General features: G+C 39.5%; 1 protein-coding gene across 1 annotated transcript in view; it reads right to left on the bottom strand.

Annotated features, from left to right (window-relative positions):
- OTOG (otogelin) overlaps positions 1-13,825 on the bottom strand; it is a 169,837-nt gene that overhangs the window by 55,110 nt on the left and 100,902 nt on the right. Inside the window, exon 33 of the mRNA XM_048854861.2 lies at positions 11,536-11,814. Coding sequence (XP_048710818.2) covers positions 11,536-11,814 — 279 coding nt within the window. The remainder of the gene's footprint in view (positions 1-11,535; positions 11,815-13,825) is intronic.

The raw sequence follows: 13,825 nt of genomic DNA on the forward strand, positions 1-13,825 counted from the left end.
CTCTTGCCCAGATGGAGTTCCGGAGTCGATGGCAGAGCGATCGGGGATCGATTTATTGCGTCTACACTAAATGCGATAAATCGATCCCTGATAGATCGATCACTACCCACCGATCAATTAATGAAAATGATCATGTGTCAGTCTGCATTGCTTTGGATTGTTATCGAGCAGAACCCATCATCAGCATGGATGCATATCCTCTGGAATGGTGATTGAAGCATGAAGGTACATATGAATCTTTAGCACATCTGGTACAAATATCTTGCAATGCCGGCTAAAACAGCGCCATGCAAATGGCTGTTCTCATTTTTAGGTGACATTGTAAACAAGAAGTGGGCTGCATTATCTCCAGCAAATGTAAATAAACTTGTTTGTCTGAGCAATTGGCTGAACAAGAAGTAGGACCGAGTGGACTTGTAGGCTCTAAAGTTTTACATTGTTTTATTTTTGAATGCAGTTATTTTTTGTACATAACTCTACCTTTGTAAATCCAGCTTTCATGATAAAGAGATTGCACTACAGTACTTGTATTAAGGGAATTGAAAAATACTATTTCTTTTATTTTTACAGTGCAAATATTTATAATAAAAAATAAATATAAAGTGAGCACTGCACACTTTGTATTCTGTGTTGCAATTGAAATCAATATATTTGAAAATATGGAAAACATCCAAAAATATTTATATAAATAGTATTCTATTATTGTTTAGCAGCATGATTAATCGTGATTAATTTTTTTAATCGCTTGACGACCTTAATTAGCACCATTTCCAAATGAGCGCAATAAATTCTCTACCAGGTTTTATCCCTGAGCAGCTCATGTTGCAACTTGAGAAGCTTCATGTTTTCTTGCCAGGCACATCATGCTCATTTTCTCTGGGTTTTTGATCACTGCATTGCATTATACAGTTTTTGACATTTAGGCATTATAGAATCATAGAATCATAGAATCATAGAATATAAGGGTTGGAAGGGACCCCAGAAGGTCATCTAGTCCAACCCCCTGCTCGAAGCAGGACCAATTCCCAGTTAAATCATCCCAGCCAGGGCTTTGTCAAGCCTGACCTTAAAAACCTCTAAGGAAGGAGATTCTACCACCTCCCTAGGTAACGCATTCCAGTGTTTCACCACCCTCTTAGTGAAAAAGTTTTTCCTAATATCCAATCTAAACCTCCCCCACTGCAGCTTTATCTTACATCTGTGTCTACAAACTGATGGCCAGAACCTGGAGCAGACTTAAGCAACTGGTGGAGTCCTTCCATCCAGTGTGGCACAGAGCACCTTAAGTTACCACCAACTGCAACAGGAGATCAGCGCATTCTATGAGATGCTCAGCTGCACCTCATAAGATTAAAGCACACAGACAATGAGCCCACCTACTATATCCACACCCTGAATGTAACCACAGCAGTAATCCATGGTGTGCTTGAGCCAGCATGGAACTGTGTTAAGTGTTTCTCAGTTGTAAGTCACATAAGGCCAATTACATTTCTACTTTTATTAATTATTAATTATTAATTATTATTATTATTTGGAATGTCTAGAGGCCCCAAATCAGATTAAGTATCCCTTATTCTAGGCACCCTACAAACACAGTAAAAGACAGTCCCTGCCCCAAAGAGTTTCCAGTCTAAATAGACCAAACTTGGGATGGGAAACAGAGGCACAGAGAGGTGAAGTGACTTGCCTGAGGTCACACAGCAGAACTCAGGTCTCCTGACTCCTAATCCAGTACCGTCTTCACTCAACCACTCTGCCTCTCTTCACTTTGCCACTGCTCTCTACATCTTATGAACAGTAATATGGATAAGGATTAAAGAACACCAGGAAAAAAAATCAATAAAGTCACTTATACACCCATTTCTGCAGCCTGGTACTGATACTTTTCTCACTCTCCTATATCAATTATAGAAATTAAATTCCACAGTGGACCTAGACTTTTATTGTCACTTATAGTTACTGTTCCCCCATAACAGAAAATGTAACTTCTTTATATGTGCCACTGAAACTGTGTATTTCATCTGTGTCACGGTACGAGCACTTTATGTTGCCATATGACACTAACCAGCCATTTCCATGTCATGCTTCCCATGTTTACAGTGCTTACAGTGTTTCTCTAATATTGAGCAGTTTATTGTATTTGGGGTGATATTGCAGTTCATTCACAACAAAGTAGTGACGTTCAGTTTACTGACAATGAGTTAAGCTTTTTACATCAGAGTTTTTATATGTTTCTCTATCAAGGATTTGTCGTGGCATTTGAAGGAAACCACATATCTTCTGATGAAGTCTGTCATAATTTGCTTTCTATCCAGTGAAATGATATATCCTTAACAGAATAAGGAGTTATTCTCTGGATGACAATCATTCCAGCTTACATGCCAACCAAGCCCATGTTTCTACTACCTGAGGAAGAGCTGAGCACCTTAGTACATCAGTCACAGCTGATGAACGTGTTAGTACAGAAATTTCTAATGTGAATCAGGGCATATACTTTGCAATATATATAAAGATATTTTATTAAACATCATATTTAGCTCTGTCACAGCGGTTTGGATAGTGGAGAAATACTGTGCTCTCTATATACTAGGCCCTAAGTTTTAACATATTAATTCCTTTCTTCCTGACTTCTGAAATTAATTCTTTGATAATAAGTATCCTACCATTTTTTGATACTCTGACCTAGTGAATAAATAATGATGCTGGGATCCCGGTTCTCCTGTGTCCTAATCCTATCACTGATGCACTTTGATGTTCTCTTGAGTCACTTAGACCCACATTTTTCAGTGTTCACTAATCTTGAGTATCCAGCTTAAGTCAAGTAGAGACTAATGTTCAGAGGTGCTGTGGAACCAACATTCTCATTGGCTTCAACCAGAATTTGGGCTGCGCCGCACTTCTTAAAATCAGGTCCTAGGTGTACAGTACTGGGCACCCAAAAACTGAAACACTCAAAATAGGTGTCCTCTCTTGAAAATTTGACCCCAGTCTCTGGGCCTCTATTTCCCATTCGAAACAGGGATAATAATATTAATTTACCTACCTCATAGGGGGCATTGCAATAATTAGGGAGGGGAGGCAGCACACAGGACTGATTGAAAGTCAGACCAAACCTGGATCTAAATGTGCGATTTCACATCCAAATGTATTGCACAAATCACAGATACAAAAGTAAGCTGGGCTCTAGGACTTAAGTGCTGCAGTGGGAGTTGAGAGTGCTCAATACATGGAAGGATCAGCTTGCCTACAGCAATCCAGTTATATGCCTGCTCTCCTGGTCTGCTTCTATTACAATTTTTCTGTTGCACACATAAGAAGGTAAAATATAGTCAGAATTGGTCAGCAAGTGACTACGTTGTACAACTTTATAAATATTCATCTAATGCACAGTTTCTATTTTCAGGGAAGCCCATATCTGATGCAAAAGCACTCACATGCAAATACAGCATTTCCTTGCTTTGCTAAACACTGGCTTGGCCTAAGCAAAATCCAAATCCAAAAAGCCCACAAAGTGCAAAAGTACATAGGAAAGGGTACTGAGGATCAGGCAGCATCTGAGAAAACTGAACAGGCAGGCAGGAAGACTGGAGGAATATTGGAAGTAATGGGAAACAGCCAGAAAACCTCACAGGAGGCACATGCCTAATTGTTTTAATGATTATTTTCTCATTAGTCTAGGACTCACTGCTTCACATCCCTGCCCCTCTTTTCATATGTGTAGATAATGCCTTCACTTTGTTTTCAGGTTTTCAAACTCTTTCCTTATTTCTTTTGCTTTAGATTTTCCACTGTGAAAGGTTACAATTTGCTACTACTGGTTTTCATTTTCTTCTCAGAATCCAGGCAGTGCTAGTCACGACTATCAATTTAACAGCAGCTCAACACTGCTCCACCACTTAGATTGGCTAGCTCCTCAGCTACATGCTTAGGAGCATGAATCTACCCACTCACATGCAAGCACTAACAACCTCTGCTCATGTGCTTTAAATTCCTGCACTGAAGCATGTAATCAAATAATACTGGCAGAAAGAACTGCTTGCCCAGTCAAAATATAATCAAAACCGAAACATAGTTATCTAGCTCTCAGGTATAATTGCCTTAGCTACCTCACAGCTGGTGATGTGATTTTTGAGGCATATACCGTTGCTATCACAACAGATTAATCTCTTCTTGCTTATTGATACAAATACAGGAGGTCAAATGCCCATTTGTGATATAAATTGCAGATGGTTCTGATGCCACTGTTAAGACAGCTTAATGCTGATAGATGCTGAGAACCTGTAGTTCTCACTGGCTTACTTGGGATTTGCAGGTACACTGTAGTTCCTCAGCATCAGGCCCAGAATAATGATCACTTGGACTTAAACAAAACAGAAGAGCTCAGTGTAAACTCAAAAGCACCTCATTATAACTAAAAAAAGGATATTTAAAAGTATGCCCTATACAGAGGGATATCTTCCATTGTTGTGTGACACTGAGTATGTTTCCCAGACATGAAGAAGAGCTCTGTGTAAGCACAAAATCTTGCCTCTTTCACCAACAGAAGTTGGTCCAATAAAAGATAATACTTCACCCATCTTGTCTCTCAGAGGGAAACAGACAAAGAAAAATGAAGTGAAAACTGATCATCAAAATGTACATACAGTCTGACTAAATATAAAAGATGCTTTTATCAAAAAAAGTAATTCTATATCTTAAAAATCAATTTAATTTTAATTGTACCATCCTTTCTTGGTGTATAATATACAATCATTAACATTAACTAAGAAAGACCCAGTTCTTGTCTCAAACAGGAATACATACAACCCTCATTGACTACATTCCATGCATATGTCTGAGTAGTTATTCAAATTATTATTTGCAAAAATAGCAACTTATCAAAGTGAAGACTTATGCACTCGGCAAAAGTCTAGCACTCAGTTCTTCTGAATTCTATTCTGGAATTTCCTTGTGAGCTTAGACAAGTCACTTAAATTCTCTGTGCCTCAGTTCCCTCATCAGTAAAATGAGAATATTCCCGCTTTCCTCACAGGAGTGTTAGATAGTTAAACACATAAATTAGTAAAATGCGTTAAGATACTCAGATGAAAAGCTATTTGTAAGAAATTGCAGTGTCTTATTAAGAACAAAAGATATATCTATGAAAAGATTATGAGTTCCTCACATTTTATTTGTTATTCAAAAGATTCAAATTATTCTATGGATTGATTGCTATTATTTGACATTTGATCTGTGCACTTAGATGTGATTTGTGAGGTAAATCTCAAAGATTTCTTTCTTTTACTCAATTGGATGAGCATGCATCCACTGCTAGGGCAAATTCTGGCACATGCAAATTTAAAATTTGTTTTCCTGTGAACACATGTGCACAGAATATTAAAATTCAATGAACAACATGATCACTCAAACATTTGCAGGAACAGGAGCAGCAGACAAACACGAGCATGGTTGAAGCAACTTCATTTAAAAATTCATGTGGTCATTTGTGAAAAATTTATTGCAGTATTCCGTCACATCTGTTTAATTTATATCTAATGCATTTCAATACTACAGTATTTATTACTATGAAACTAGAAAGAGTGACACTTCAGCAGACTTCAGACAAATATGTATGTGTCTACTGCTGTGGCAATTGGGTCATTACAAATTCTTCCTTCTGAATGCGCGTCATAGAACACGAAGAGGACTCATGAAGAGTTTTCTGGCCAAGGGATTTAGAGGGCCTATTATTCTCCTCCCAATATTTACCCTCTGGTTCCTCAGGAATAGCAGTTCCCAGTTGGAAAGTTTCTGATCTAATATGCAAAGCATTTAGAATAGTCAGCAGGAAACTCAATCTGCCTTTGCCTCTGCACTCTGGAACTGGTATAACTTTTCCATTAACTTAAACAAATGCGGCTGTATTTTTAGACCATGTAATTACCCTACATCAGCAGACTGAGCCCTGTGAAAGTACGCTGGAGAAAGATTCGAGCCCTGTGTTTCTCTGCTTATAAAACTGTGAAACCCAAACCTTCGGATGTGGTGATTAATGAAATGCCTCTTGATCATTTGATCCGATCCCACTTGCTGAGGTAAATTGTTTCAGTTTTCCATGAGCATAGATAGGATTTTTTGGCATAATGACGGGAGGGCAAAGACTTCACACTTGAAAAGACATACCACTCTGCGTTAATGCATGACCACTGAGAATTGTAGCACTTTTTAACTTTCTCCATTCCCCCCTCAAAGATAAAAGACCAAGGAAACATTTTTGTTATGTCCAAAAAAGGGGTCTTTGCTTGAGATGTTTTACGAACGTTCTGGTAATAGCATTAGCTCCATATACTCTGCCATTCAAAACTTCAGCAGCTCAGTGATTAAAGGCATTTGTCAGGAGGCAACAGGCATTTGGCAATGACAAAATCTGTCATTTTTCATGAAGTTGGAGTGTGCCAGTCAACAGCTGCATTAGGCTGTCATCATAATGCACTGCAAAACATGGGCAGATTCACAATGCCACCATTAACACTTTAATTCAATGTTTTGATAACAGGGTGCTCCATAAGGCATACAGTTGGTCTCTTCTGTCATATAAGTGAGTGCCTGTTTCAGATTTGACTGTGCCTAACACTAGACATTTATAATGGTAACTGTACTACCTTGCCAAATGATGCCTCATTTGTTGCAATATTTCATTTTCCTCCTTTACTTGCAAAACCTATTTCAGAAACAGAATATGAAGGACTGATATATCACATATTTGCACTGCAGGGATATCTGTGAACGTATGTTCACAGCAGCAGTGAACAAGTTACTGAGCCATTTAAAATTATAGCATAAAAATCCTTACCATATAAAAAATAATACATTTTGTAATGACTTTAGAGTACCATGCAAGCCATCACGTTGAGGAAGCAGTTATTGCCACTGAGGTCCATAAAGAATTTTTGGATTAAACATATTCAAAGTAACTGATTTGGATCAATGCAAGTTGATGCTGAACTAAATGTTACTTCATGAACACACGGCTTTATTTTATTTTGCAGGCCAATATAGCTTCTTATATCTCAGTAAGCTGTTAGAAGGTCCCCTGTATGTAATAGCAACTTCCAAGTATTTAAAAACAGTTAACAACAATAATGATCTTCCTTCCCTTCCAAGTCTACGGGAGAAATAGGTAGATTAGTTTTTGGGTTTTTTGTTTGTTTTTTGTCAGTTCTAGTGGGAGTAATTTCCATAGTCTAGATCCAGCACCTAAGGTCTCATGTCTCCTGTATTCATGGTTGCTACTATTCAAGACTTCCATTCTTCCATTACAATATAGATGTAATGGGAGGTCATGATCACAGAGGAGGAGGTGATCTCTCAGGTAGCTAAGGCCAGTTCCATGGAAAGCTTTGAATATCAGAGCAGAGACCTGAAACTGGATTCTGTTCAGTGGGGAGCTGGTGCAAAGAGCACAGCACCAGGTGGATGTGCTCACAGAAACCTGTATTGCTGAGAAGACAGGCAACTATATTTCGTACCTGCTGAAGCTTTTTTCAGGGTGTGTGGCTGAAAAGACTTTGTGACTTTGACTAATCAGTTTGTAAATTAAGTCTGACTAAAGAAGTTACTAGTGTAAAGTGAACCATATTTTCAAAATAAAAACCAGGACACTGATAGCTCCAACCACAGAGAGAAGAAGTGGGGGTTGATCGGTGGGGAGGAGTGTAGCAACTACAGGAAGCAGAATTATATTTCACATAAAAAAGGCAGAATCAAGAGACAAGCATCATAACCAGCCACGGCTGAATCTAACTGAATTCTGTTCCACTCATTAAAAAAATTACAATTCTCATTATTTATTAGATCATGTTGCACCTATTTTTATATTAAGTACCATTGTTTAAAAAAATACTTTGCTTACCTTGCATTGTTCTTTTGTCTTTCCCTTTACTCTGTTTTTTCTTTTCTTCTCCTATGTATTTTACCATCTTTTCCTGTGTCTTTCACTCTATTTTCCACTCATTATAATTTTCTACAGTATGTGATCTTTGTTCTCTCATTCTCTTCTTTTTCCTATATTGTGTTCTCTTCTTCCTCCTGAGTTTCCAGGCTCTCTTCCTCCAACACTCCTTCCCTCTCAGTTCTCCTCCCAATCTCTCTGTACTATCCCCATCATGATCTTCTCTCATCCATCTTTTTCCTGTCTCACTCTTTAAAAACTCTCTCATATACATTTTGCACCCTCAAAATCTCAAAAATCTGTTCCTGATATTTCAGTACCAGGCATTCAGCATCAAATCCCGGCCCTACACATGTATGCAGCATAGAGATGGAAACAGTTTATAGTCTCACCAGGATCTGTAACTGCCTAAGAATCACCTACAGAAACAGATGCATGGGCCCCAAATAAGAAATCTGTGTCTCTATCCCTCCCCTCCCCTGCCCCAATTGCCACGTATGGCAGCTGAAGAACTGAGGGATGACATCACAAAAGGCAGAGCCTCTCTGAGATCCCAGTGGGTGGGGAAGGGGCTAGAGGGACAGGTTCTCCTTCAGGGCAGTCAAAGCTGGTGATAATGAATGGGCTGTGTGATCCATAGCCAGTGTCCATAGCACTGCTTGGCTGACCCTTCCGAAATGGAATGGTCATCAGGGACTGAAGGATGGGAACAACTGGGCAGAAGATTCACCATCCCCTATGGCAATCACAGGACAGCAGAAAGGGAGAGACCTCCAAACACTGTTCTCTCAGTGACACATTCTCTCTCTCTCTCTCTCACTCTCCTGAAGCAGTTCCATGGGGTTTACAGGATTTATGTATTGTTATTTGGGGCAACCATTGTGTCCATCTGCATGAGCTCCCTATACCCCTGAGCAGCTGCATGCAATCCAAGGAGCAGATACCCTGCACAATTCCTTGTGCACTAGGCTGAGCAGCCTCAGAACCAGTTGGCCTGGCATACAACTAGGTTGTGCAAGGGATTACAACCACATAACAGAGCCAGGATTTACCCTTCAATGCACAGCTCTGTGAAAAAGCAATTTGGCCTGATTTTTAGGGAGCCTAAGTATCTGTAGCTCCCTATGACTTCAGTGGGAGTTAAGTGTACTCAGCATCTATCAGAAAATCAGGCCCATTAAGCTGTAAATATTTGTCTATAGCATGACTTTTTTCTCTGGTTTTATCCACATTTACAGCTCAGAGTTTAAGTGATAATAAATAACGCCTGCAGAGAAAATCTTGGCAGAGGGGGAAATAAAACTTTTACTCTATCACTCATTTCTTTGTAAGGATCCTCTCGCTTTTTCAGAGGAATCCCCTCTGTATTACAAGTGCTGCTTCATTCTTTACTCCTACCTTTCCACAGGAATAAAATCATTATAGGTACATTTGATATGGGCCTGAACAAAAGCTCTGCATCCAAACACCCTTGAATCTTTTGGGTAATGGGGAATGAGGAGGTTGAATTCAGGATCTGAATTTTACATTTGAGGCCCATCTATAATTTACAAAATGGCAGTACAAATCAACGGAGACAAATGCAGAGTGATTATCTTCTTCCTCTTCTGAAGTATCTAGCACACAAGCTGATGAAATACTGTCTGTTCTTTAAAGTGGCATTGTTGTGTACTTGAGCCTTGGCCAGCAGCAGTTCCTTCACAAGTTACTCCTACAAGTGTGAATACTCCACGCATGAGTGCTATTGCTGAGACAGGTGCCCATACAGAAACCTGTTGACCAGCCCAACAGGTCCCTCTGGAGCTCCTTTTCTGCATGGCCAGTGGAAATTCCTCACTGTAAGTTCTGCAGGGAGCCAAAACCAGTGTGGAATAAATTATTTGGTGTCCATGGGATTTTTGTGCCTAGGCACAAGACCCTACCAGAATTGGGCTAATAATGTCATTTTCTCTACCATTTCTTAGTCTTACTGCCAGTTGTGGTTTGCTCCCATGGGGAATGTGCACTTGAGTTCAGAGAGTCACCAAACTCATAGAAGGACGTTAAACTAGGCTCCCTCATCTAAAGCTAAAATCCATTGGTCAGATCACCTCCATCCCAGAGAAATTTCCTGTGGGAGGGGAGGAACAGAGTTTCACCTCACGGAATTTACTAGGAAGGACCCCTCCACCCCCCACAGTGAGAGATTTGGGAAGCATTAAAGTGTACAGGAGGAATAACACCTCCCAGACTCACATCTGTAGAGACAGGAGCTTACCAGCCAAACATCCAATCCTCCACATGGCTCCACTGACCTTCCGCTACCTTGGCAACATAGCTTCTATTGACTGGGTCCTCTTGTGCCTGCTTAATGGCAGCCACTGTGGGGACCCAGAGACAGTTAATCCAGTTCCAAGTTACATGAACTCCTGACTGAATTTCTGCATAGGCAGGGTCTGTAGGAAATAATTCAGCAAAGTGTAGCCAGTCCTCTGCTCCTCCCCACTTATTCCTTGCCCACTTTGAACAAAAGCCTTTTTTTTTGTCCCAGGAATAGGAGCAATGCTGTGGAGATCTATCTTCACAGAGTCCCCTCACTGACATACATGAAAAAGGTACTAACCACTACCATGTTAAAGCCCAGACTTTCTTTTAGACCCGATCAAAAATTTTCCAATGAAACTTTTTTCCAATTGAAAATTGGGGTTTCAACAAATAAAACATTTTCCTCCATTTTTTATTTTTCATGGAAAAATCAATAACCTCCCCCCCCAAAAAAAATTTGTCTTTGTTTTTTGACAAAATTCACAGTTTTCTGCAGAAAAAAATTCTGAACAACTCTACTCTTCTTTATCAATTCAGGTTGTATTGATTTACGTTTCATGAACCAGGCTGTACTTCAACCTCTACTATGACATTAGAGTCATGTCAGCCCAAACAACTTTCCGCAAAAATCTATTCAGGAATCTTTATGCAAAAAATTAAATAAGAAGATTCCTGAACCTAAAAGGAAATGGAAAAGAAAAAAATGTTTTCTCCAGGGAAACTCAACATGGTGTCTCTTTACTTCATCCTTCTAGATTCATCTTCACTATAATCATTACCACAACTTGGTTCACATTCCTTCAGCTGCTTTATTTTCACATTTTTAGTCTATATGTGCTTTATTATACCCCACTCTGCAAATGGTTTTCTTTATTCCACTTCTCTCCATAGCAAGTGTGACGCTATAAAATAATCTGTATTTTACAAGCTGTTGGACATAAATAAAATAATCTTCCCCACTGCTACATTACTATTCCACATCCTCCCTTAAATTTCAGTTTACGTTTCCCGATTGTTTATAATGTCAAACAACCCCTGATTTCCCTCTTACTTACACTGGTTTTATATAAGTGTAACTCCATTAATTTCAACTGAGTTATTCCTAATTTGCAATGGCGTGTAAGAAGAATCAGACCACAAATTCTCAGTTATACCAATGTAAATCTAGAGTAATTCCAGTCAAAAGAGTAATGCTGGATCATGCAAATGAGGGCAGAATGCAGCCCACAAAGCTCTCACGCTTTCAAAATGTGGTTAAAGTAGTAAACTATAGTTTATAAAATATTAATTTTAGTACCTACCTACAAGTTTAAAAAGAGTAGACAGCCTGAATTTCTCTGAATGCTTGTATTTCAAAAGATCAACTGAAGAAGCTGAAAGATGGATGAAGAATCCTGGCTTTGCAAATGACTCAAAGGAACTGTATCCTGGGAGCCATGTGTTCTTGTGGACGGCAAAGGTTGATCTGTTACGGAACTCTTCACTGTCTTCCCATTTGGAAAGAAGCAGGGTATCGTTGGAAGCCAAATGAAGAAAATAATTTGGTCTGTCAGCTGTTTCAAATGAAACCAAGTTGGGATCTGAAAAAAAACACAACAACGTATTCACTGGACTAAGCAGAGTGGGCCAGATTTATCTTTGGTGTAACATCACTAAAGTCAATACCACTTGAGTCCACAGTAAGGATGAACTTGGCCCAGTTTTTTGAAGAAAAAATATTAAATATGCATACATGTTGCTGGCTTTCCTCATACTGAGTACTTGGTAGCCCCAATGATTTCACTGGGACTATACTGCATGGTATGGTCCTTGTCAACACGAGGGTGCAGTAATCTAGCCCACCGTGAGCATATAACTTCAGTTCACTACTTTTGTTAGCCTTATTCTTATCCAAAATTAAAATATAGTCTCACCAGTTTTACGAAGTTATGCTTACCCATTTGGAAGTTATAGATCAAAAGCTCAATTATTCATTTAAAATGGAGTAACTAAAATGCATTTTACATTCAGCTTGTAGGGTCATGTTTTCAGTTTCCAAGCAGTAGGCTCTCCAGCCATCCTCAGGACAAATCATGTTAAAAGCAGATTTGCAATGTGCCTGCCCTTGTACTAGTAACGGCTCTATTGTCACGACCTTCTACATGCTGACCAGTACTTTACCACTAGAACAGTCCCACTGATTTCAAGCAGACTTCTGTGGGACCACGTGCAGAGTAAGGTCCAGCTCAATGAAAGAACTGAGTCCATTATGAGCACCTGTTGCTCACAGTATTACTTCATTTTATTTTTCTGTAAACTGTGGTATTCAGTTTAAAATAACCATAGAACAACTGTAAAATCAACTATCCCCCGAGGACTGGATAGTATTTCTTTTAAAAGAGGGTACAGAGGACAAATAATCTCCATTAAACAGATGTTTTATTATGTTCTGTACCATATTTCTGGAGCACCACGTATCTTCCAAGTATGACAACATTTATTTATTTGAAACATTGAATAGCATGGAAGAGAGTTTTTTTTCTATTACTGGCTATAGCAGGTACATTTGCAATGCAATTTGTATCACCTGCTCTGTATACAACAGTTACTTTATTACCAAAACCTCCCAGTCTTCTTTTATCACTGGTCTGAAGCTAACAAAATGTACCCATTTTTCTGGGATACAATTTACTATCTAATTTATAAAACTACACATTACATATCTATATGGCTGCTGTGGATAACCATGAAGGAAATTCCAATATAATTGGGCTGATGATGCAAAGAAATTGTCATACAGATTTTGTAGACTCCTCCAAGGACAGATGACTAAATGACATCCTCTTAATGTTATAATGGAGTCTGCCAATCCTGGTAGGCAGGGTAAAGCCTGAGTAGATGAGGTCTGTCCATGGCTGGAAAAGGAGACAGAACCTTTCTCCCCAAATCAAAGACAGGATACAGGGCACTAGTACAGAAAAACTGAGATTCCTGCTGCAGACGAAGAGCAGAAGTAAGAGCCCTGTCCCTCTGTACTCTCCTACATATAATTTGGGGCCAGTTCTACACTGAGAGCAGACTCACTAGTTAGAGCCCTGCAATTCCCTCAGCCAGCCCATAATACCCCATTCTATGGTCCCACACAAAAAGCTAGAGAAGCACATTGCTCTATGGCAAGCAGGAGGTGCAGAGTCTACGCCTTACAGGCTCTCTGGGGACCTGATCAGCAGGATCAGACATTTCTGGTGCATCTGGCGTTAAGGATCATTAAAACATTTATTATAACAAACTTTCCCGTGGCAGTGAAATTGGATGCGCAAATACCTGCAGTATTTCATCAGCATCATAAAGTACTGAAAACATAAGAGCAAACCCTGCATATTCCTCTGAAGAAGTGGAGGGCCTCCCTGGCAGCTGAACTGGTGAAATTCTGGTGTGCAAAGGTGGACAAGATTTGAAGAGGCCACCCAGGGGATGTGAATCCCTGTGAAAGGCATGGCTCTGCTTCAAAATGGCTCTCTCTATGCCAGGACACAGGAAATGAGAGGTGACAGAGCAAGGAATGGGCTGGAGCATCTGTTATTACAACACTCCTTCCAATCTTCCCCATCC

The sequence above is a fragment of the Caretta caretta genome, chromosome 6 (assembly GCF_965140235.1).
Source record: "Caretta caretta isolate rCarCar2 chromosome 6, rCarCar1.hap1, whole genome shotgun sequence".
NCBI classification, from domain to species: domain Eukaryota; kingdom Metazoa; phylum Chordata; order Testudines; family Cheloniidae; genus Caretta; species Caretta caretta.